Genomic DNA, 27,005 nt, shown 5'->3' with positions numbered 1-27,005 from the left:
GTTTCTGGACTCAAGCTTTGTAGGTCCAAAGTTAAGTTTCACCAGGAGCGCCTGGGTGACTCAGTCAGCTGAGTGTTTGACTCTTGATTTCAGCTCAGGTCATGATCTCAAGATTGTAAGATTGAGTCCCTCATTGGGCTCTGTGCTCAGTGGGGAGTCTGCTTGAGAATCTCTCTCCCTTTGTACCTCCCCCAACTCATGCATACACATGCTTTCCCCCAAATAAATAAATAAATAAATAAATCTTTAAAAATTTTTTTAAAATTTAAGTTTCACCAGTAGCAAGCTATGATTTGGGCAAGATCTGAAAATCTTGATCTGAAAAATTAAATCTAAAAATTTAATTTCTTTATTAATTTAATTTATTTATTATTTTATAAGGTTGTGTGAAAAATTAATAAACCACCCATGACTTTAAAAATATAGACTAAGTGCTCTAATTGGCAATAAATAGTGTGGGGTTGATTGATGAATTTTATTTGCTGAAATAAACATGTTAACTTAAAAAGCAATCTCCGACTAAATCCTCTTGCCTTCACACAAATATTTGCTCTTCAAAACAGACAAAGTAAGAGGAATAATTGAGGAATAACTGAGCATTCTCTAAGTCTATGTGGGAAGGATATCCTTAGGTCCTTGGAAAAATATAGATTCTTGTGAATAGCATGTTGCCTAATAGTCTATATATTTACTATATTCTCTGGGGATGATCATAACAATAAATTGAAACATTACTATTATCTCAACCCCATTCTGAACAATAAAATGTCATGTAATCACATGTAGCAATGTAATTACATACTGTTTAGATAGTTTTAGTTGCTTTCGCCTTTATCTGTAAAGGGCTGTCCTTTAATAGTCTGCTTTTCTATTATCATATGAGGTAAGTGAGAACTACATTTTATATTTGACCATCATCTCCATGGACTCTGGCAGGCATGAAAGGGAATTACCTGGTTCATGGTTGCAGAAGTTCCTTTGATTTCTGAGAGAAATCAGGTTGTGAAATTTAAGGGGGGTTAAGCAAGGAGAGGGAGCAGCCATCTCTAAATTTAAGGTGATAGGTTTTTCAGCCTGAAGCGAGCAGCTGGCATGTTTACTTTAATTTTACAAGGTCAAAAGATCTTGCAAAGAGGTTACTTGATTTTGGTTCACTAGGAACTTAGACCTCCAAGTCTGAAAGAAGGTTTCCCATAATCCAAGAACAAAGAAGGATATTTCCTATAAAATCTTTCTTTGCATGCATACTTTGAAAACTTGAAAACAAATTTTTCTAAAATATTTAAATCTTCTATATTAAAAGTTCCATTCTTCGGTGTTCATACAAAGCACGTTAATATATTGTTAATCACCTAATATACAGTACCTTTCAGGATATAAGAGCAAGCAATTGAATTACAGACCAGAATATTAGGAAAAACTTCTGTGTAATTGGTGAAAAATAAATGTAATGATTAATTATTTTGTGGGCTTATTTTCATATAGGGAGTATTTTTACTTATTTTATATTTTAACATCCATAGTCAATATTAAAGGAGACTAATGATATCTCCTTTTTCCATTTGAATCTACATATATGTTTGTGGTGCATGTGTTTTTAGATATGACAGCCATTACGTTTCACAGTTTTTGGGACCAATTAGTCTAGATGACTATTCTTAAGTAAAGAAACAATGCTGTTCTGATCTATAGTCATGAGGCTTTGAAATGAAAGGGTAAAGAGTGTTGTCTAGGAAATTTATGCTCTTGATCTCTTGTGCATTTATTATGTAAGCAGAGAAAGTTTAACTGCCATCCTTACTGAACACCTAGCATGAGTGTTTGGGGAATTTCCATCTATGAGGCAGAGTCTGTTTCCCATTTTGGAAGCAGGAAAGCTAATCCTCATTTTCAACTGGGTTCGGAGCTGAGGGTATGCACCCAGCAGCCTAGGCTACACCAATCGGATGCAGCTGCCGTGGGCTTTGGGTTCAAAGCTGGTGAAGTAAAGCAGCAGAGAAGCAGGAGGACCCAGTCCAGGGAAGGCTCTGCTGCAGGGGCACCAACTTGCAATGCGCAGAGGCTAAAGCAGCAGCATACTTAAGCCATGCCGGCTGTCTGGTTTTGCGAAGAATGATTGTGCCCAGTGGTTCTGGTGGCAGTATTGCTACTTTCATGGCTCTCAGATGTTCTTTTGTCTGTTGCCAGTAACTGCGTTTACCCAGGTCTGTTCTTCCAGCTCTTAAAGAGAGTTTGTTAGATACCTAACATGTTTCATAAAATTCTTTTTGACTAAGATCACCTGAGTTCATTTCTATTGCTTATAACCAGAAACACTGAATCAGCAGATTACTTTTTACTATATAATTGGACTCTTATTGCTGTGTGCTTGAGTCTAGGGTAAATTCTACCTCTGGGCTAGGGTTTTCTGAAGGACATTCTTAGGCTCCATTTCAGGTCTTTTGTGTTCCTGGACTCAGTTGAAATGTGAGTGTATGTGTGTTGAGGGGGAGGTAGTGGCAGGTGGTCTTTCCACACAACATCAAGCAATTCACAGGAGCAGGGTGTCTGAGAATTCAAGTCAATTCGGACAGTCTATCAGAGTCCTCAGGTTAAAGGCTTGGCCCTATAAGACTGCTTCCCCACCCACCTCCAATTCATATGCCAATCTCAAGCCAAGATTATTACCTGTGTTTCTTACCTTTGGCTACAGATTGGAAGTTCCAACAACCCTCTCCAATGCAGGATGCCAATTGCAAGTCCAGGTCGTTACCTATACTTCTGACCAACTGGCTATTGATCAGAGGTTCCCATCACTTCCTATTGGGATTCACCTAATTTCCTTGAGCAGCTCACAGAACTCGGAGAAATATTTCACTTACTAGATCATCTGCTTATGATAAAAGGATAAAACTCAGGAAAACCAGATGGAAGAGATGCACAGGGCAAGGTGTGGGGAACATGTGTGGAGCATCTGTGCCCTCTCCAGGTGCGCCAGTCTCCTAGTACCCCCATGTGTTCACCAACCCAGCAGTTCCCTGAACCCAGTGGTTTTGTGTTTTATGGAGATTTCCTTATACAGATAGGCATTACACATTAAATCACTGCCATTGGCAACTGATTCAACTTCATTCCCTGGCCCCTCTCTAGAGGTAAAGGGGTGGGACTGAAAGCTCCAACCCTTTCATCACAGGATTCGGCCTCATGGCATCTAATCACAATCCTTAGGCAGGGTCCAAAAGTCACCTCATTAACATAACAACTCATTATTGCTCTCAGAATTTAGGAAATTCCAAGAGTTTTAAGAGCTTTGTGGTAGAAATGGGACCTAGGGCCAAATACATATTTCTTTTTCTTTTTTTTTAAGATTTTATTTATTTATTTATTTATTTATTTATTATTTATTTTTGATAGAGAGATACATAGTGAGAAAGGGAACACAAGCAGTGGGAGTCAGAGAGGGAGAACAGGCTTCCTGAGGAGCAGGAAGCCCAATGCTGGGCTCCATTTCAGGACCCTGGGATGGGGACCTGAGCTGAAGGCAGACGATTCAATGATTGAGCCATCCAGGTGCCCTGTAGTTTTGTTTTCATTCATCTCGAGTATTTTCTAATTTTCCTTGTGATTTCTTCTTTGATCTTTTGATTATTTAAGAGCGTGTCATTTAATTTCCAAATATTTATGAATCTCCCCCCCTTTTTTTTTGGTTATTGAGTTCTAGTTTCCTTCTAGTGTGGTTAAAGAAAATATTTTTTTCTAGAGAAGTGGGAAGCCCCAAGAGGACTATGAGCAAAGGAGTGAAACGATGTGAAGTTATTTTAAAAGAATCACTCTGATTGCTTTATTGAGAATCAATTTTAGGGATGCATGGGGTAGAGACTTTGGCAATAATTCAGGTAGGAGATGATGGTAGCTTGGACTAGGTTTGTAGCGGTTGACATGGTATCAGTTGAAACTTGGGTATATTTTAAGAGCTTAGAGGATGTCCTGATGCTTTGGATGTGTGGTGGATCAGTGAAGACATCCTCTTCCCTTTATGATAAGTTGGTAAGATATGGTGGAGGATATTTGGCTTGTATCTGAGTGGGGTTGAGGAAGTAGATCAAGGAAAATGTCTTTACAGCTGTTGGAAATGGATAGGCAATGAGGGTCACTGCTGACACCTGACATGGAATTTTCTCTGGGCACTCTTCTCAGAGCAGATAGGAGAACACAAAGAAAGCAGTCTGTGGAGCTGCCCAGGAAACCTAAAATTTTTCTGCGTTCTCTTCCTCATCTGTTTTCTTTTGAAGTTTAACATTCTTATTCTTCAACCTAAAATGGTTGCATCTTTCCTAAGATGTGATTTAACTTCATGCACCCAAAGCTACTTCTATTAACTGGTCATTTCTAACCCTTCACCTATCCAGCTTTCCCCTGCCTGGGGGCCCAGGGCCAGGTAGCACATTCCCAGAACACTTATATATAATCCATGAAGTCTTGTGCAGACTCTAAAAATGGCCCAGGGCTAAGGGATAGGAGGTTATATGGATACTAACGCCTCAAAGAGCTTTGGATGGGGGCAGAATGATACAGGCATGAAAAGGTTCCTTTAATATTCTCCCCATGCACATAATGATACTAATGATGTTTTGAACATGTGTTTACTGTTTGGCCCTGCCCTATTCATGCATTAGCTCATTCAGTTCTCACATCAGCATTTTGAAGAAATCACTATTTTCTATTTTTTTATTGATAAGTTAAATGAGGCTTAGAGCAGATTTACTTGCCCTCATTACCCCAGCTAGCTGTGGGTGAGGCTTAGATTTAAGCTCATCTGTCATTTGTTAGAGATCTGATGCTCTCTAAAATGCTATGCTCTGTACTCAACTTCATACTTTTTCCCTTCTATATTCCAATTCATGTACTCTCCACACAGAATATTTTGTACATTTTGATAACTTTTCTTTCCATAGATGCTTTTTTCCTGCATCAGGTTAACTTAGAAAAACTAGATATTTTCAATGAGGAAAACTAAGGAAGAAAGCAAAGCGAGCATCTTTAGACAATATAGGGTATTCCATAATACATATTTTGCTAGCCAGTAGGGAAATATAGGACTGCTTTTGTTTTTAATATTATTTTTAATATTTTTAAAGAAAAAAGCAAAATCAAATCTGTCACATATTAGCCACATATACAAAGGGTATGAATGTATTAAACTATTCAGTATAATTAGAACAACTTAAAAATACTTAATTCACTAGCTACAAACTTTATATTTATTTATTTCTTATATACGCAGAATTTTTGCCTATTTTATGATACACAATCACTGACCTTGTACAGAGCTATTCTTCATTCCTGCTTAGCCCTAAGGGAAATTATTACAACATTATTCTACATGGCCTGTGTCATGCTCATTTCCTTAACTTTTAGAATGTTATCAGCAACAAGTGGAATCTCAATTTGTTACTAGTATGATAATTTGTTAAAATTTGTTAAAAGTATGAGAATTTGTTAAAAGTATGAGAAATTGTAACTCTCCTGACTTTGCATTCCATGGAATAATTTACCAGGCACTAATTAGAAGTTGTCTGATGTAATTCTGCATTAACAAAATTCAAGTTCAAATCTGAGCTGGCTAGCGTTGATTTTTTCATATTTATTTTGTGCTTCTGAGGTTTGATGGTAAGCTTCTTGGCATTCTTCTGCATGCTTTGTAAGCACGGAGGTCACTTTGAAGTTAGTCGGATCTCTGTTGATAAGAGATTGGCAGGATCTGGAGAAGAATACAGATTTGGCTGCTGGGTCAGAAATGTCATCCTCATGAAGTTGGGAGATGGAATAATGCCGCAGAGTACTAAGCTTGCTAAAAAAATAAAAAATGTTAGATAAGGTTCTACAATAGTCATGTTTGCTTTAATATTTTCCTATGCAGATAACTTCAAAAACACTTTTTCCAGATGCAAAATAACGAAAATACAGCCTTCATTATTTATTTACTTTGGCCTTTTAAAAAATACTTAAAATGATGCAAGTCTTTTTGATTCCCTCAGACTTTTCTCAAAGTATTTTGTATTTTTCTGTTGCTGACCTAAATCCAAAATATCCTAGGATGTTTTAACCATCTGCCTATTATTTCTGGTCAGTTTTACCTTCAAATAATGAAAAAGATTTGGAGTGAACTTTCACATCAGAGGATAGGGTGAATTTTGGAGGTAAATTATTCTAAGCCCTGACACATGTGAACATATCAGCATAGCTTTATTTAAAGTGACCTCTATTGGTTATGATTTCCATGTGTATTATTCCATAATTCTCAGTGTCAAAATTCAGACAAAAGGGCTAAAATCCTCTCTCTTTCACATTGTTCTCATTTTATTGTTATTTTTTAAACCTTAAAAATCCTGCTTCATAACTTTCTTTTAAGGTCATAAATACCAAGTGAATGATGTCAGTTTCTTGGTGTCATCTGGACCTAAGGTATTTCTGTCACACTCAAAAGGTGAAAGTTAAGCACAGCAACAACAAATCTCCTGGAAAATCCCCAACAAACAAACAAACAAACAAAAAGGAACGAAACAAAACAGCATACTGAAGCAATATTTTTCCTTAGATGTCTTAGCAAATTATACTAAATTTTCCTAGCATATGAAGGCCAGGAATTAGGTTTTTCAAACTGTATTTGGTGGCGACTATCTACAGTGAACTCAAGAGCCAAACTTCATGTTCGTGGGCTGCAGCTGAATATGGTCCTATGTATCTAGAATGTTGATTAATGCTAATCTCAGAATCATTTGTAAATTTAAGAAGATAATGTTTGCTTTAAAATATGAGACTTTTTTCTCGACACTTTCACATTGTAGGATAAGCATTTATATGTTTTGGAATGAACATTTAAAAAATTATATTCAACAATTAAATCCTAAATAATGATACATTTCTCATCCAGAGCATGTACACAAGCCTCATAGATTTTGTTGATCTCTTTTGTGGCTACTGTGTAACAACCATTTACTATTTTAGCATTCGGTTTTTAATTTAATTCTTTGAAGCTGTTACATACATTAGAATGATTGTATTTGGACACTTGTGAGTGTATATATGTGAGTCTGTTTATTGGTACAATCAGAAGAAATGAGCTTAAACATATGGTGGAGTTGTATAGATTTTTTTTTTAATACTTTGTACTAATTAGATATTTCTGGCTTTGGGCCCAAAATAGGAAAGAGGATTGGAAAATTTAATGTAGTGGCAGCAATGGACCATGATTTGCTTTTGAATAATTGCTTCTACCTTGTTCTTCATAATAGTTGGTTCTGTATTGGTGGAAGCATAACAATCCAATAAAACATTACAAATAATTAGTTTAGCTGGATAGCTTTAACAAAGATCTAATGGAATATTTTAAACTTCCTGAAAAGTTTGTGTTGTACATACACATTCTCAGGTTTCTGCTTTTTTGAGCAAAATTGGCAGTATCTTTAATTCAAATAAATATTTATAGTGCTGAAATCTACACTTAAAGTGTGCTTATTATTTTTTTATAGCTCTCAGAAATAGGACAGTAAATTTTTTTTCTTTTTATAGTAAACAGATGCTTCTTTAGGACTATTAGCTCATTTCTTTCTGGGGGAGGTCTGAATTATTTAAACAGACAAAAGGAAAGCTCTCTGTGGAAAGGTATAACTTATAGTCTTGTTTGCCTGGTATTAGTTCACATGTATCCAAACTCTTGTTCTACTTTCTATTACAACAGTTGACTCACCTTTCTACACACGTTTATTAGTATATATGGGTGGTACACTGACTTATTTTCTAAGGATTTGCATTTGAGTCTATTTTCTGATACTTTCCCCTAGACTTTACTCTTATTTTCAATGGAGGGAGAGGACAGGAGAAGGATACTGTAAAATTGATAAAGTCGATGTCCGTCTTAAGCTTTTTCCTTGAATTATGGGGAGAAGCACTTCTTTGGAGCTGGTGGATGTTCCTGTCTGCCGTCATAATTATGAATGACTATCTTTAATTCTTGCCTAAAAGTTGGTAGCCAGTTTCAGAGACAAATGGGATTCTTCCTTTCATTAGAAGACATCTTTAATGTTTTATAATCTGGCTTTTTTCTAAAATTTTTGAAAAATATTTATGAAAAATAAAGTAAAGAGGATCATAGGAATTTGCTTTGTCCTTTTAAGGACAAAATAGTTCTAATTTGGACTATTTCTTAGCTTGGTACTTTATATAATGGTCAAAAAGTAAAGGATTATTATTTTTTTTTCTTTTGAAACCATTTGTCAGAGAAAATAATAAAGACAATGACATGTACAGCTGTCTAATAATTTTACTAGATTTCCTTTCCAATTACATTTCATGGAGAAAATCTTTAAATCTTTAAAACTTTTCCTTCTAGAAAGTGAGTTCATTTGAGCAAAGATTTTCATTAATTCCTATTCTTCGAGGCAATTTTCCTTCATTCTAGTGGGAAGATGAGTCATTTTTTTTTTCGGTTTTAGAGCTATAGATGAAAATATTTCATTTATGTAGATTTTGTTTTTATTCACCCACAACATTATATTTTTAAAGATTTTTTAATCTCTTGGGAAAATCATATGTTACTTTGTGTTGTAAATACATAATTGCAATTTTTAAAAGAGAAAAAACTTTAGAAATGTATTTCAAATCTATTTTTAGTTTGTTGATGTAATAATTTAGAGTTTTCAAAGAATAAATGGAGAGCTCATTTAATTTTTGAGGGTTCAAATATCTTAATAGTGTCTTTGTTACATTTCTATTCTACCTTACTCAGTTGAAGTCCGGCTGCCCAAAATTGCCCTCTGTTTCCAGAAAGTAGGTAGGATAGGACTTCTAATAGGGCTTATATTTTATAATCTGCCTGTTTATGGAATTAATTTAGGAATATTCATCCACAGAGGTATAGGGCGAATTTATGAAACTTGATGTGGTGGAGGCAGATTTGGAATTCCTGCGGGAGCAACCACTGAAGCTCGGATCTCTTGGAGTCGCTCTCTTCTTCCGGCTGGATTTGGTGTTGTCTGCATCGCTGGGCTCAAACTCCACTGTCATGGACTCCATCCTGGTCACCGTGTACAGGCTGCTTTGCCGAGTTGGGAGAAACCTGGTGGTCTTGAGCTCCAGCTCCTCATAGCTGGAAACTTCAATGAAAGGACACCAGCGGAAGGCTCTTTTGAAGCCAGCTCGAAATCTGAAGAGAAGCAGGCCACAGAAAAAAAACAAATCACGTTTTCAAGTGGAAATTCCCTTCAACTGTCACAGAAAGCCCTACTTTAGGCAATTAAACAAAATCAAGTTTTCAATTTGCCAAACTCTTAAAATGTATGCCACAGTATTGGCACTAGTCCTTCAAGTTTTCTTGTTTGAATTTTAATGTCTTATCAATGAGAGGCAAGTCATGGAAGAGTGAAAGCAGGTGTCAGGTAATCCTTATGCCAAAGAAACAGTGTACATTTCTTCAGTCATTTTATATGTTTGCAGAAGTGTTAATTGAATTAGGCTTGGCGGTTAAGGCACTTAAAAATGACATATTTCAAAATAGCTTCTTTCAGAAATGATTACACATTTTTACATTAAAGTCCCATTTAGGGGCACCTGGGTGGCTCAGTGGGTTAAGCCGCTGCCTTCGGCTCAGGTCATGATCTCAGGGTCCTGGGATCGAGCCCCACGTCGGGCTCTCTGCTCAGCAGGGAGCCTGCTTCCCTCTCTCTCTCTCTCTACCTGCCTCTCTGCCTACTTGTGATCTCTCTCTCTTGCTGTCAAATAAATAAAATCTTAAAAAAAAAAAAAAGTAAAGTCCCATTTAATGTTAGAATTAATTACTAATCTTGGAGGTTTTTATCTAATGAAATATGAAAACACACAATCCTTTGTTTTGTAAACCATTAAGTGAAGTTGATTAAAAACAGATGTACTGCTTGTGGGGTGGCTTGAATTGATACATGGCTTATGCAATTAATGAAAAAATAAAGGAAGAAGTAAGTGTTTAACAAACTGAGGGACAGTGTAATGGAGGCCCAACTGCAAAGAGAGTTTAGGATTTGGCTCACAGTTACTCATATGAAGTTCTGCTTCTAGTTGTGCTCAAAACACACTGGTTTTTTAGAGAGTCATCAGTCTTCGGAAATTTACCCCTGCCCCTCCATGTGTTTTTACATACAACCAAGGAGTTTTTATCTGGAAACAACATTTTTTTTTACCTTCCTTTCCAGTCTTAAATTTGGCTACAAATACTACCTTTTAAAGACTTTACTGAAAAGTAGCTTTGCCCTGACCACTTCAATTTCCTCACAGCCCATTTCCATGGATACTGCCGCCAGTCTTACTGACCTCATTATATAGGCAGAAGGGGCAGAAGGATTGGAAATCTCCTTGCCTTACTGATTCTATATCCCTCACAGCAACATCTTCTATTCTGAAGTCTGTTTACAAGACATCCTTGTTAATAGAGACTCACATATGACATCCTCTCTCCCCATCTTAAAAAAATTATCTATATATTTCTATGAAGTGTCTTTATTTCTTTGAGGACTCGAGCACGTCTTCAACTCACCTCCTTCAATCATGATGGATTTTTTTTTCTTTCTGTGCAGACACAATTTGGAAGGGTTTGGAGGGAGAATTTAGGCCATATAAAAATTTCCCAGTTAGAACTTCTAAGTTCACCGTTTTGAGGGTGTAATTGTTAAGGTGGGATATTTCATAAAGTAGGTTGAAGTCTAGGGAAAAAATCAAGCTTTGTACTCCCCTCAGTGAATTTTAAAAATTTTCCTTCTTTTTGACATTTTTAATTTGCACCAAGAAGCTGGAACAACATCATATGCTTTCAGCTAAGCCAGGAGAGACAAGAAACTTGGGTTTGATAATTTCGTTTCTACCTTTTATTCAGGCAGCAGTAGATGATGGGGTTGTACATGGTCGAGCTCATTGCCAGCCAAAAGCTGGCCAGGTAGACCTGCTGGATGTATTTCCACCTATTTAGCTGTTGATAGACTGCAGTGAGGATGAAGTAAATATGATAAGGCAGCCAGCAGATGGCAAATGTCACCACAACAATTATCATCATTTTTACAACCTAGAAAGAAAGAAGGAAAGAGGTCAATTTTGGAAAATTTAAAGGTCATTAAATATATTTGTTGCAGTAGCTTGCTGCAAATCATACTTTTCTGCCAATATAGTTAAATACATAGCATGCCTGAGGATTAGTATTAAAAAAGTGGGAGGTAAGCTGGGGACAGCTGCCTTAGATAAGTCTCAAGAAAGATATGCTGATGTCACCATTCCTTCTTTACCTAACCCAAGTGAATGGATGACACTAACTCAAACAGAAACAAATACATATTAATTGGCCAGAAGAAAAGGAGTATTTAGAAGAATCCAAGGAGCTTAGGGGAGAGAAGAGAAAGGTTTGGCTGTGCTAGCCTGAACAGTAAAATAGAAGAGCTGTATCTAGAGAAACTGACTGTTGAGTCATGATGGGGGTAATTTAGGCTGTAAGGGCTGGGCTGGTTCCTCCATATTTACTATAGCCTGACTATATAGCTTAAGATTATTCAGATTTCTTTACTCTAATACCATGCTCATGAGGCAACCTTTTTTTTTTTTTTTTTTTTTTTTTATTTATTTGACAGACAGAGATGACGAGTAGGCGGAGAGGCAGGCAGAGAGAGAGGTGGAAGCAGACTCCCTGCCGAGCATGGAGCCTGATGTGGGGCTCGAACCCAGGACCCTGGGATCATGACCTGAGCTGAAGGCAGAGGCTTTAACCCACCGAATGAGACAACCTTTTGAATGTCAACTTGGTTTCTCTTATAATCTGGTATTGGGGAAGGTTTCTCTGGACAGTGATTATGAATATTCACATTCTTCTGAGGAAATATCATTAACTTTAAATTTATAAATAGACAATCAACTGATTTATACATTAGGTCTTATGAATTTGGTAAGCACGATTGTTTCCTTGGTTTCCACACCTTTGAAACAAAATATTCTAGAAAGCCCTGGCCAAACTAACCTATCAACTTTTATTTCTCCTCCAGTGGGCCTTAACTTCCTAAATGGCAGAGAGAATGTCTTGATTATCTTAATATTCTCAGCATCTAGCACAATCTGAAGAATATAGCTGAAGAAATAATTAGATATGGAATTAATAATGAATGACAATGTACAATTTAAAATAGTAGGTTGAATGGGAGGATATTTTATGTGTTCCTAAATGAAATAAAATCTGTCCATTGTCTGTGACTATGAGAAAGGTAGACTCAAAGCAGCTTGGCTTTGTGTGGAAAAGGAGATAATAATAAAATGATGACCTTATTTAATATTTTTCACTAGCAACCTGCCTACTAAATTTGTCCATACTTCTTTTGGCAATTTGGAAATAGTAAAATGTTTAGAATGATATATGTTAAATAAAAGAATTTGGGGGCTTATCCCTAATCAGATCAGCACAGAAATCAGAGAGAGTCCTGACATCAGTGATTTATGAGGCATCTTAGAACTAAGAAAATATGATATTTATGGACTGGACTCACGTTTCACTGCAAGTAAGGATTCAGATGAAAAGTTGGCAAGGTTAAGAGTCAGGAGAGACATGATTCTAGAACACGGCAAAGCATGAAGTGGATCAATGAGGAAGGCAAATCTTTCCTAAGAGCCTGATCACTGTACCATCCAGGAAACTAGTATTAAGCTTCATCAAAGCTGAAGATCTAGGTCAATAGCTCCCAGAATGTTATCAGTGGCCATACCACCAAAAGCATTTTTTTTTTCCCTCAATGCTCTTTAAACTGATTTTTTTCCCTGAAAAGCTGTATTCAGATTTCTGCATTTATCTCTCCGATTTCCTATTTATATATTTGTGGAATGTAAATAAGAACCACATTTTATTATAATTCACATTTATACAATGCTTCATGTATTTAACAACTGATTAGCTGGTTTTCAATTGTGCTTTAGGAAACTGAGGCAAAGACCAAAAGATTTGACCACTGATTCATGAAACAAGGCTGGAGTTTTAAAACTAAGATTCCTAAGTCTTTTTTCTTCTTACTTACAGTTAATAACATTTATTGAATGTCTCTTGGGTCTAGAAAACAGAATAGAGAAAAATAATGAGAAGAGGACCCATCTCTTATCCTGAAGAAGCTTACAATATAATGAAAAAAAAAGTAAATAAAAAATACATGGAAATGTGGTGAATATAAACATATGTGTATGAAATTGAAGTAGTATTTATGAGAACTTACTAGTTTATTATAAGCAGGAATGATTCAGTGCCTGGTAACTAGCCCGGGATAGAAGACTGAACGAAACAAGTTCTACTGCCTTTTAATTTCGACTCTACGAACGTCATATACTACTCCTTGAACACGGCAGGCAAGCTCCTGCCCCCAATTATTTGCCCAAGAACACTGGTCCCCGAGTTATTCCCATGGGGTACCACCCTCATACTCTTCTCGCCTTTGCACAGCTGTTACTTTCTCTGGGACTCCCTTCTGACCAACCCGCATGAGACCGCAGTCTGCCCGCCCAGCCCCAGCTCTGTAGCTTGCTTTTTATTTTCAGTTTTTTGTTTGTTCTTTACTTTCTGTCTCCTCATGTTGGAATATAAAAGAGCAAGAATTTTCTGCTTGCTTTGTTTTTTGCTGATGAATTCAGGCACATAGATTGGATTTCGTACATAATCAGTGCTCAGAAATTTTTTAAAATAAATACATGAAAGTGAATAAAAAAAAAGAAACTAAGAGTCATATACGGGGTGAAGCGATGTCTTTGATTTTACTCGGTCATTAATTACTAGTATCATTTGTCCTCCAAGTTTAAAATAGGCATGTATGTATGAAACGAGCTTAATATTTTATTGCTCTTTCATTTTTCTAGGCAATCAAATTCAAAAGAGTATGAGTGTACAAACGATATAATCAATATTTTAGGTGAGTTAAAGCAATATATTTTATTCTGAATTAATGTTAAGGGCAAAAAAAATCTGTATCAGTGTGAACATGGTACAGGCTACTCTGTTAAATATGGTATCAGCAAATATGCAGAAGAGCTTCTTGGAATGCTTTTTTTTTTTTTCAGACTGACCACAAATTCCCTGTGCATGAAGTTGTTTTCCAACAATAGTAATTAAAGACCTACAAAGGCTATTAGAATCTTTTAAGTGTCTTCCAACCATCAATGTGGAAGAAGTCCATAATGTGGAAAAATTAAAGTGGATGTGAAAAATTAAATTAAATGAAAATGCCTCTGGAATGGAAATTTCAGATAACTTCTAATTCATGGATATAGAGTCTTATGGACCTTGTTATAAAACATTTAGAAACTTATTTGAAAATAAGGAAAAATCTAGGACACCCTACAAGACCCTAAAAGATTTGAAAATAAGGAAAAATCAAAAGGACTCTAAACGAAAAGATCTTCTACATGGTTATAATACACTTCACTTATTTCTATAAAATACATTTTAACTGTTAGCTCAGTCTCTGCTCACACAGTCTTGTGGAATTATTTACGATATCACACTGTCCAGACTCCAGCTGTAATGTAAATGCAAAAGTGGGGTCTTTCGGTGGGAGAAATTGCACTGCTTTGCCAAGTGTCAAAAGCAAAACAGCACTTTGAAGCACAAACCTTGAACAATGATAGATGCGCAAATGCCGTGAGCAGCTTGCCTGACACTCATGGCTGGATGATGGCACTACCACATAAATACTAATCGGTTTGGTAGCCTTCCTGAAAATCCTGAAATTTTTAGGCAAGATAAGAGACTGGGGCAGAGACAATTCAAATCTTTCACCATGTGTTACAACTTGATATAAACGATCCATTGATGTTGGGTATTTCATAAATCTGAGCTATGTCCCATTTCTGAGGCAATGGGATTTATTTTCCATTTTCCATGGCAACAAGAACAGTCATGGCTGCCCACTGTCCTTGGCACAGACACTTATGAGCAGGAGGAGGAAGGGCGGTGGGACAAGTGATGTAGTTCCTACAGTTCTACTGCCTGTGTTTAGTAGTTAAGGATCCACTTTACTCACATAGATAGGATTGAAATGCATGACCTGGTAAGTGAAAATAAGCTTTGGGCACCTTTTCTTTGTGTATCAAAGGGGAAAAAAATCTTTGATTTTTGTATCCTGTACAGATTAGACTGGAATGCCTGCAGCTGTTCTTATCTTTCATATTAAATTAGTGTAGGAGGGATGATTTGGGGTTTAGGTCATAAAAGAGAAAAAAAGTAAGTCTAGGAAATGAAATGGAATAGTGCCAACCATAAAATATGTCTAGGATTATATTCTTCAGTAGAGGATCTATTCTTCCTAAATGTATGAACTGGAAATTTTTAACGCCATGTGACAGGAAACTTCTTGTGGATTAGAACCCCTCAGAATGTATGTTCTGGAGGACTGTCCCATGGGTCACACCCTACCACTTCACCACACCTTTTGTCTGCACAAACAGTCTTAAACGGACCGTTATATTTCTTTAAGTCAAAATTGCAAACCTGCTTATTTTAACCACACATTAGCAAATTAGAATATATATTCTCCAAAGTAGGTATGGGAAAAATGTCAATAAAAACATCAAAAGGAAAAGTACCATTTCATGGGCTATTTAGGTTCAGCTTTTGCTGTTGCAGTTACATTCAGTAAGTATAAAAATTTCAGTTTTGAGAAAGAAAATAAGAACCCAGTAGTAACAGTTGTGAAAAAAAGGCACCATGGTCTAGAAGCCGAGTTGAATTTTGCTAGTTATTTTAAAATTAGATAAGAATACAGGTGTTGTAAAGACAATTATCATATGATCTCTCTGATATGAGAAATTTGAGGCATGGCGGAGGCTTGTGGGGGGTAGGGAAGGAATAAATGAAACAAGATGGGATCGGGAAGGAGACAAACCATAAGAGACTCTTAATCTCACAAAATAAACTGAGTGTTGCTGGGGGGTAGGGGGAGGGAAAGGGTGGTGGGGTTATGGACATTGGGGAGTGTATGTGCTATGGTGAGTGCTGTGAAGTGTGTAAACCTGGCGATTCACAGACCTGTACCCCTGGGGCTAATAATACGTTATATGTTTATTAAAAAAATTTAAAAAGGAAATACTAAAAAAAAAAAGAAAATCTATTAAAAAAAAAAAAAAGACTCTTAATCTCCCAAAACATACTGAGGGTTGCTGGGGTGGGGGGGGAGGGATAAAGTGGTGGGGTTATGGACATTGGGGAGGGTATGTGCTATGGTGAGTGCTGTGAAGTGTGTAAGCCTGATGATTCACAGACCTGTGCTCCTGGGGCAAATAATACATTAGATGTTAATAAAGATAAAATAAAGTAAAGGATACAGGCACGCTGTTAGTGTCGTCCAAGAAATGTGACACAGGTGATATCCCCAAACAATGTGAGGATGTAGTTAAGTTAGTGTAGAGTCATGTCTGTGGAAAGCTATGTCAACCCCAAACAAATGAGAATAACCTGTGTGTGTGTGTGTGTGTGTGTAGGTTCAAGTGTGGAAAACATTCTCTCTCTCTCTCTGTGTGTGTGTGTGTGTGCAGTGTTGTATTTGGACTCTCCTTCTTTACATGTTATTGATTATGTTTTGTTTTTAGTGTATTTTCATTTTTTCCATTGAAAACTTAAACTTTGAGAGCATCATACGATTTTAGGCTTAGGATGGTCTAAAGCCAAAGAAAGCGGTGCAGTCCATGAAAGGGAAGATGAGATGAAATTAAGAAAAGGATGTATATTAAAGCAAGATGTGTAAAGGCTGATGTTATGGGGGCCCCTGGGTGGTTCAGTGGGTTAAGCTGCTGCCTTCAGCTCAGGTCATGATCTCAGGGTCCTGGGATCGAGGCCCACATCGGACTCTCCGCTCAGCGGAGAGCCTGCTTTCCTTCCTCTCTCTCTGCCTGCCTCTCTTGTGATTTCTCTCTGTCAAATAAATAAATAAAATCTTAAAAAAAAAAAAAGACTGATGTTATGGAATCATGGTTGGAGATAAAAATGTATGGAGGCTTCTTATGGAGCAAATTGTGTTCCCTCATTCTTTGGTTAAGTTTACAAGGTTTGCTTATTTATTTATCTCCAGCTTTATTGAGATATAATTGTTATCTAATGTGTACAATGTGATAACTTGATACATGTATGGTTTGTGAAATGATTACCACAATAAGCTTTCACATAATTACCGTTTTTGGTTTGTGTGTATGTGTGGTAAGTACACTGAGATTTTATTAGCAACTTTCCAGTATATAATCCAGTCTAGTTAACTATAGTCTCCATGCTTCATATCAGATCCACAGAATGTATTCGTCTTATAACTGGGCCAGCAGGAGACCTGCAGGGAGACATCCCAAGCTCCTTGTGGACTGGCCTCCTGTAGAGTCCTTGAGTGGTAGTAGAATCCAAGTCCTTCTGCTGGGCTCCATGTACCCTGCTTGCTGTTTTCCCAGCCACTTACCTGCCTCCTAGTTCAGCAGCTCATGACTTAGTTCTCTGACTGGAGGGAGAGAAATGGGTCTTTTTAGCAGCACCCTGCAGAACTGGGGCAGTGAGTACTCATTCACTCACTCACTCACATACTTCCATTTTTCCCCTTGGGAGAAATCACCTCTGAGAAAGACCTTCTTGGCACTGAGCTGTGTCACTTTCAGGGAGAGGTGATGTGGGCGTGGTCAAGCTGTTCCTGTTACCCTCTCCAGAGCATCTGCCTTAGACTTTTTTTCTCTAATGCTGCGCTAGAACTTCTCTTCTAGACTCCTGGACTTCCACATGGCTCTCTGGTCCATGGGTGATTATCTAAATCAGTGTTTTCCAGGGCTCCTAGACTGGAGCTAAGAGGAGCTACAGTTGGTTCACAGGCCATGGTAGGGTCCACAGCCCTATGGAGGTCTCTATATCCATTACCTGACTCATGATGGGTGGGGCTCCTCCCAGATCCCTTGGCCTTGGTGCTGATGAAAGAACCAAATCCAGATGAGGCAAGAGCCAAATCCTCCAGGATATAGAACTGTTTCTGGGTCTGTGGCTGGGACCTTGTTTTAACCTCCTGGATGAAGGCTGCCTTCTCAAAATGACTCTTCTCTTTCTTGGACCGCACCAGATCTATCTAGATCCTTCAGCATCCACAAAAGCACTTTTGCCTCTGGATGGATGCCACATTGTTATTAAAGAGATAACAAGAGATGTCTTATTTTGTCATCTTGGTGAGGTCAGTCTTCAAAATTCAAGTTGATGTCTTAATCCCCAGTACCTCAGCATGAGACTGAATTTGGAGATAGGGGGTTGAAAGAGATAATTAAGTTAAAATGAGTTCATTAGGAGGGGGCCTCAGTCAGTATGACTGGTGTTGTTGAAAGAAAACGTGATTAGAACACTGACATACGGAGGGAAGACCATGTAAGACAGAGGTTTGCAGTCATCTGCACACCAAGCAGAGGAGCCTTAGAGGAAACCATCTCCGACAACACCTTCCACTCAGATGACTCACCTCCAAAACAGGGAAAAAATAAATGTCTGTTGTTTAAACCACCAGTCTATTGCATTCTGTTATGGCCACCTGAAAAGCCAGCAACAGTGTTTGAAATGCTGAGAACACTAGATGATATGGCTTCATGCCAGCAAACTTGGAGGCAGAATACTCTACAGGGCCCCAGGAAATGGAGACTTCCAGCGAGGTTTGGATCACCTGTGGAATTGCTCTTATCAGTATCAGAAATAGACTAGGATCTCCATTTGCATCAGATGAGCCTCTCTTAGGTTATATATGGTCTTCCTCAGGAGCACTGTTTTCCATGGTAATTCCTTGGCAGCAGAAATAATGACACAGCATATAGAAACCTTGCTTGCTGAATGAGATGATAGATTTTTCTTGGTTGTTCTACAGTTCAAAAATCCAATTGAATCTGTCACTTGAGCTTAGACTGAAGAGTGGTCTCTGATTAAGGCAAAAGCCTTCTTTGTTATTACACTTAGGTGTTCACCTCTGAAGGAGCAGAGCGGTTATGGCTTCTTAGGTTAGAGGAAGAAAATTAAAATAGGAAATAGCCAGAAAACAATTTCTGTGGTTTACAGAAACAATTGAAGTAGATTTATTTACCAACATTTCCTGAGTATCCAAATAATCAAGAGCAATTTTAACAAAAGTTTTTGAAAAGGAATTGTCACATATTGTGACTATTGGGAGGGACAAAGTCCTGTTTTTGAGCCTTCTGTTTTATTAGAATGGGAAGGAATGTAAGAGTATGGTTTAAAAATGTGGATTACATTAAAGTGTATGTTTAGCAAATTAACACAAAAATATGATACAAGAATATAATTCACAACATGTTGACTACAAGATAGTGGTCTGGTAATGGGAATGAAGTTTGAAATTCTTTGATCAGTATTTGTGCTTTAAGGGAAAGGGCCTGGGTTGTTACATTTTAACTGGCGTGCAGTAAAGAACCCATTCCTGACTTTGCATTTTAAATGTCTCCTTTCTAAGCTCTAGAAGGTACAGCAATATTTTCAAACTTATTCTGTGCTTATTTCACCCCACCTTTCAAAGCTTCTATTCCCTTATCTTTTCCCTCCTTAACGCCCTGTGCTAGTTTCTGGTGCCACAAGCTCTGTGCTCCAGAATGCAGTGTTCACCCGAGGCACTGCACTCCATGCACCGGCCAGGTGGTTCTAACACTCATTTTGAGACTCAGCAAAGGAAAAAAAAAATCATGCTGATATCAACCTTTTCCTTTGGGTGAGGCAAGGCCAGCAGACGGTGACCTTGATGGATGACTCAGTGGAGTTGTGTTCCCTTTTGATTTTAGTAACAGGCTTAGTGCTTTTTATAATCATTAATAAATAAACTTTCCAGTGTATGACCTTCTCTAACCTTCATGACAAACCTATGACTATATAGTTTCTCCATTTTACGGATGAGAGACTTAAGACTCAGAAGGTGGGGTGCTTCCTCCATATCCCAAAGACAGGTTCAGAGCTAGGGTTCCTGGGTCTCTTAATTCTTCATTAGCTAAGGGCTCATTCTGCATGCATTCTCTTTCTCAAGATGTTTAGAAATAGCCCTGGCTTCTTTCCTCATTTAACATGCTCAGGCAATGGCTAAGTGAAGGATAGTCAGACAACCTTTTTTTTTTTTCGCCAAGGAATTGCCCATTTGAGCTTCAGGTAAGATGAGATCTTGTCCTAAAGCTGGAAGATGAAAGATCAAGAGAAGAAGTTGGAATGGTGGAGCAGGCTGGGAGCTTGAAGTTGGAATCTGGCATAGGGACTCAGAACTTCAAACATTTTATGGGCTCATGTGGTACCACTTACTTCCACAGACTTCATTTATGCTGAGCATGTTTAAAGACAAATGGACAAGAAGTACCAATTCTTGACAATCTTCTATATTCTTTCACCTAGTAGGCATGAAGCAGGTCTGCTGAAAAGGATTACTGTAGTCCCAAATAAATAGTTCCTGTTAGGATTTAAGATCCTTTGACATTCACAGAAGGGGACTGAGTGAAAAGAATTTCTGCCTCAATTACCTTTGTGGGGAAGTGAGTGTCAAAAAGCAAACGGCTGCAATCAGCTTCTGGCTGCTGGCAACATGATTTAGGGTCAGCTCTTCCTTTTCTGTTCCAGGAGCTGGGGCGGGGGGAGATTGGTAACTCAGGAGTGTGCCTGGCCAGGTGATAAAGGCGAGCTGACATCATTTGACCAGCCAAGAAATTTTATGTCTTGCGCTATGTTGACATAACTTGTCCTTTTAAAAATACACTGTTATTAATATATTGTGGTCTGAAATAGTATGTCAGCCAGTGTCTTAACATACTTTTGCAGTTGGCTTTTTGTCTTGAAGGTGTGCATACTTTAATTGCTTTTTGAAATGGCATAAATCTAGAATACTTAAAAATATGCTTTACTATGCTAAATCTGGTAGAAAATGGTATCAGCCACTGAATATTCATATTTTTCTGTATGATATGTGACAATCTAAGAAGGCGTAGGTTATAAATAATGTTTTTGTCCTGATTTGTAGTTACCTTGAAATAAACCTATGTGATTAACATGTGCTTATTACTCTGGAATGCCCTGATCTGGTAGCCTTCCCTGTAAAATGCTCTATGCATCTTGAGGTTACCTCAAGTTTACCTATCTCAGTAGCTTCCCTCATTTCTTCATGCAAGTATCGTTAGATACTTCTTAATGAGATTTAGCAAATCATGCTTACATCTTATAACACAGATGCATATTATAGTCAAGCATGTTTCTGTTTCCTTCCAAATATGGGGATATGCATTATTTATTTTTGTGTCTCCAGAACATAGCATAGTTCTTTTTAAAATTAAAAAAAAATTTTTATTAACATATAATGTATTATTAGCCCCAGAGGTACAGGTTTGTGAATCGCCAGGTTTACACACTTCACAGCACTTACCATAGTACATACCTTCCCCAATGTCCATAACCCAACCACCCTTTCCCTCCCCCTACCCCCCAGCAACACTCAGTTTGTTTTGTGAGATTAAGAGTCTCTTATGGTTTGTCTCCCTCCCAATCCCATCTTGTTTCATTTTTTCCTTCCCTACCCACAAAACCCCCGAATTTGTCTACCAACTTCCTCATATCAGGGAGATCATATGATAATTGTCTTCTCTGATTGACTTATTTCGCTCAGCATAATACTCTCTAGTTCTATCCACGTCATCGCAAATGGCAAGATTTCATTTCTTTTGATGGCTGCATAGTATTCCATTGTAGATATATGCCATATCTTCTTCATCCATTCATCTGTTGATGGAAATCTAGGTTCTTTCCATAGTTTGGCTATTGTGGACATCCTAGCATAGTTCTTGACATTGAATAAATTACCTGTTGACTGAAGGTACTGAATTTTCTTACTCATTTTAATGAACACTTCAATTGCAAGAAGGATCATTTATCTTTATCTTATCATGCACAAAATAGGATTTCAAAATATACATTTTTGAACTAGAAAGGCAGAATTTCTTTTTCTTTTTCTTTTTTTCCTTCTTTGCTTACCCCCTTATGCTATGCCTCTTATTCCTATGACTTTTTCATTCCATAACCGGAAGCCTGTATGTCCCACTTCCCTTCATCCCTTTTGTCCAACCATCAGTTTGTTCTGTATGTTTATAGGTCTGATTCTGTTTCAAAAGTATTATTTAAGTGAATAAAACAAAAAATACATTTAAATATCTTATATCTAAATTAAGATAATTATTATTGCCCTTGACTTTTGTGTTTAGCATAATGTTTAAGAAGAATATTTGAACCTGGTGATGGCTCAGGCTTAGGAAGGAAGTCAATTATTTTTGCAAAATTAGTTTATTGTACACTTATATAACAATTGTCTTACAATAATGCCATTTTTCTAAAGAAACCAAGGCTCCAGACTCTAGAGATGCAGTGCTAAATTAAAAAAGAAAAAATGTTATCTATTTTCATAGCATTTATATCCTATCAAAGAGATATTTGTTAAAAGTAAGTATAGAAAACATATGAAATTACCAATTATGGTAAATTCTATAGAGAAAAATAATCACGTCTAGATTTATAGAATAAAATGGAAGGTCTATTTGAGGAACCACTATTTAAGCTGAAACCTAGAGGATGTACACATGGAATAATAAAGGGCATGTCATTCTAGGCCCTGATAACAGTGTGAGTGAAGACCAAGAAGTGGAAGAAGGTTTGATGTGTTCAAACAACTGAGAGCAAGTGTTATTAGAACACAGTGTATGAATGGCAAAGTGGCACAGAAGGAGGCTGGCAGAGGAAATGGTGGCAAGATTATGTAGAACCTTGTAGGTTATTTTCAGAGTTTGCAACTTCTTTTATTTATTTTCTTAAGTAAATTGGGGAACTACTGAAAAATTGTAAGGAGGTTGTATGAGTTGATTTACATTTTAAGAACATCATTTGTAATATACAACATGGTGGCTATAGTTATAACACTCTATTATATTTTGGAAGACACTCAAGGAGATGGTTTTTAAAGTTCTTATCACAAGAAAAAATAATTTTAACTATGTGTGGAAATTGGTGATAACCAGATTTAATGTAGTGATCATTTTGTAATACACACAAATACCAAATCATTATGCTATCCACCTGAAACTAATATATTGTTATATGTGAATTACATCTCATTAAAAAGTCCTTGTGGTTGCTGAGTGAGGAATTGGGGAAACAAGTGCAGACCTGGGAAGTGAGTTGGAGAGGCTGTTGTGGTGGACCTGTAGATTTGGGAAAGAATTTTGGAGAATTATTTCAAAGGATATAGAGAAAAGTATAGAGAAAGGAGCTGTTTTAGGGAGGAAGACCATTAGGCTTTAGGAATGTATCAGGTAATGGTGAGAGGGAAAGGGGAGTTTTTAAGAATGACTCTTCTTAGAAATTAGTATTTGGATAAATGGAAGTACTGTGCACTGATATTTGGATGACTGTAGGAAAAGTCTACTTTTATGCCACACCTGAAGACTCAGAGATCAGTAAAATACATCAAAATTTTCAAAGATCTGAGAAATAGGTGAAGCAAGGACATAAAGTATGTAGCTTATTATGTAAACCTAGAGCTCATAGAAGTAGTATTGATTTATAATATACATTTCAGAGTCAATGACCTGTAGATGATATTTAATGTCTTGAGAATGAATGAATATAAGAATGAATATAGGAATAAATAAGTTATATATGTAATATATATTCAGGTATATATGAATGAATTATATATATGAATATATATGGTTCTGTTTCTCTGGATAACACTAACAGAACTATGATATCCATTATACTGCACAGTTTCTTATTATACGTTATGCATTTCCATATTTTTGGCCTTGCTAGAAGCAGCCAATTCCTGGACACTTTCATTTTCATATAAAAATATATTTGATCTGAGTGAGAATATATTTTTTCCTGATAAATAACCCATTCAGTTAATGGCATATTTGCTTCATATTTCATTAATTCATTAATAAGGCTAATATTTTTGAGCATTATATATATATTATATATATAAAATATGTATATTATATATATATAACCAAGACCATATATATAATTCACACAACTGGGAAGGCTGGGTAATCCCAGGATTTACTATGTTCAAGCTGGAGACCCAGGAAAGCTGCTGGAGGAAATTGATGTCTCAACTTAGGTGGGCAGGCAGAGAACAATTCAACCATTCTCCACTTTTTTTTTCTTTTCAGGCTCTCAACAAATTGGATGATGTTCACCTTCATTGGGGAGGACATCTGCTATACACAGTCTACCAATTCAAATGTTCATGTCTTCCAGAAACACCCTCAGAGACACACCCAGATATAATGTGTCCCAGTCAAGCTGATATATAAAAGTGACCATTACAATAGCATAGATTTCATTATGTTCTTGGATTTAATTTGGATATGCTACTAACAGAGTAGATAGATACATGTCTGTATTGTACATTGTCTTTTATTTCAATGGTGGTTACAAAAACTATTTCCACACACAAACTTCTTTTTGTAGAGTGTGATCTTGTGTCAGTATACATTTATTTGCACCATAAGGTAAACATAAGTCAAGATATATATTCTAGAAGCTAGTACTTTGTTCTCTTAATAGCAGCAATGGTATCAAGAAAGGAATGCCTTTTTATTGTAAGAAATTAACTCAGAATGTGGTACTAACATGTAGGTGTATTTGGTTTTATAAGAATGTTTAAGAACGAGGATAATAAATAAATTAATTAAATAAATACCTCAAAAAAAAAAAAAAAAAGGACAAATAGTTGTCTCCGAAGCTTAAAGAGACTAAAATTTGTTAAGGACCCATTATATGAAAAAGACTGTGCTACATGTATTCTGTGTGTTACCTCACTCTAATTGATGTACTTGGTACATATTGGAGGTACCCTGCTGTTATTGTTATATGATACTGTTAAATGTCAAGTAGGCATGCATCTCTTTTCTAACAGGGAGTGTTGTCAGGATGTAGAAGGGGCTGATTCTGGAGATAAAGGTAAATAAAACATTCTTCTATACAGTGAGTAGTTTTTTATTCAAGTGAATTAATTTATATCGCAAACCTAGACCCCTCCTCTAAACTTCTGTTACTTATTCCCTCATGATCCTTAGGTATTTTGTATATTTGTGTTTTGATATATTTCTTTACTTTGCAGTGGTGACAACTTTTTAACAACTGGAGTTTTACATTTAAAAATCATGTATTTAGTCTCATAATTTTTCAATCATAATTAAGTGATCTTATCTTTTGTGCTTTTGTTCATGAAGTACATACAGCTTATTCTAGGTGCTCTGCTTCTTTGTCTTATTTCTAGCAGCTGGGTTCCTTGAAGTTTGCTTTTATTTATTTATTTTTAAGATTTAAAAAATTTTTAAGTAATCTATACAGCCAACATGGGGCTTGAACTCACAGCCTTGAGATCAAGAGTTGCATGCTCTACTGACTGACCCAGCCAGCTGTCCCTGCTTTTATTTCTTTTGTCCAACCCCAGGTCCTGTTCATCCTTGCTTATAAAGATAAACTGAAAGTGTTCTCTTGGAGCAGCAAATCTGCTTGTGTATTCTTGGAGGATGCAGAAGACAGTCTGCCCCACGTGGACACAGTGGAACCATTAGCATTCTCACAGTCTCAGCAATGACGAGGTTGATACATAAAACTCTGGTCCTTTCTTTCCTGGGTTTCAGCAGCCGTGGGCTTCACACACCCCTCTGAGCTTGGCCCACTGTCCTATCTTAGTTGCTGCTTCACTCAGGAGAATTAGCAAGTTGTAGACCAGAAGGTAGAACTTTTAGGCCACCATCTTCCTCCAGATGGATGATTCATCTGGAGTCTCAGAGACATCTCAAAATGTTATGTATAAAAAAAGCTCCTTCCATTCTCTCCCTGTCTCCAAAGCTGTTTCTTCTGTGAATGTCCCTGTCTCAGTAAGTGACATCACTACCCATCTTGTACCAGAAGCCAGAGACTCAGAAACCATGCTTGTGTCTTTGCATCCCCTCATTTTTACTGCCCTATTCAATACCGAGGCAAATCCTGTTGGCCAAGTCACCAAAATGTCTTAAATATGCTCAAGTTTTTTCATCTCTATTGCTATTACTTCTGTGAAAGTTATCACTATCTTTCTCCTGGACTAGAGCAATAACCATCTAACTGGTCATTGCTTCCATAGCTAGAGTGACAAAAAGAAAGACATACTGTAACTCTCTACTGAAAATGATTTCCTCATTGTATCCAGAATAAAACAAAATCTTCTTACTGTTCTTTAAAACTTCTACAGCATTTTGCTTCTGCCCTATTCTCTAGTCTTACTCACTACATCCTTCCCTTGGTTCTTTACACTTCAGCACTCTTAGTTCTTATCCTTAAGCACATCAACCTTTTTCCTGTTCCAGGTACTAACTAATTCTAGTACATTTGGTCATTATTTTATTTACCTAGGAGGTCTTTCTGCTCGGCTTGAATGCAAATTCCTTGAGGGCCTTTAACATTTTAGCTTAATTTATCCCAGTATCTCTAGAGTTTAGACGAACACACACAGCACATGATTACCCTTTTTCAAATAAATGAAATTAAATTTATATGTGAATGGAATAAGATGAGTAATCTAAAATAAAATGATTGGGAGAGGGGGAGCGGGCTATGGACATTGGGGAGGGGAGGCGAACCATGGGAGACTGTGGACTCTGAAAAGCAACCTGAGGGTTTTGAAGGGTCAGGGGTGGGAGGTTGGGGGAACAGGTGGTGGGTGATGGGGAGGGCACGTTTTGCATGGAGCACTGGGTGTTGTGCAAAAAGAATGAATACTGTTACGCTGAAAAAAAAAATAAATAAATAAAAAGGGTAAAATAATAAAAAAAAAATGATTGGCATTCTTATACACAGTCCAGGGTTGTGATATTATGAATAAAATATACTTTTATCTTAATACAGGACATTATAAAGTTTCTCTTTGGATTCTCTCTGTACTATAAAACTAATTAATGTTACATGGATAATT

At 36.9% G+C, this 27,005-nt stretch overlaps 1 protein-coding gene across 1 annotated transcript in view; it reads right to left on the bottom strand.

Moving 5' to 3' along the window:
- Positions 1 to 8,871: 8,871 nt before the first annotated feature.
- The window catches only part of TACR3 (tachykinin receptor 3), a 76,460-nt gene continuing 58,326 nt past the window's right edge, over positions 8,872 to 27,005 (bottom strand). Inside the window, exons 4-5 of the mRNA XM_045997972.1 lie at positions 10,872 to 11,068; positions 8,872 to 9,184 (exon numbers count right to left, since the gene is read on the bottom strand). Coding sequence (XP_045853928.1) covers positions 8,872 to 9,184; positions 10,872 to 11,068 — 510 coding nt within the window. The remainder of the gene's footprint in view (positions 9,185 to 10,871; positions 11,069 to 27,005) is intronic.

This window comes from Meles meles, chromosome 2, assembly GCF_922984935.1.
Source record: "Meles meles chromosome 2, mMelMel3.1 paternal haplotype, whole genome shotgun sequence".
Lineage (NCBI taxonomy): Eukaryota > Metazoa > Chordata > Mammalia > Carnivora > Mustelidae > Meles > Meles meles.
Note: the sequence above shows the minus strand (reverse complement) of the source record. Positions and strands in the feature narration are given on the sequence as shown.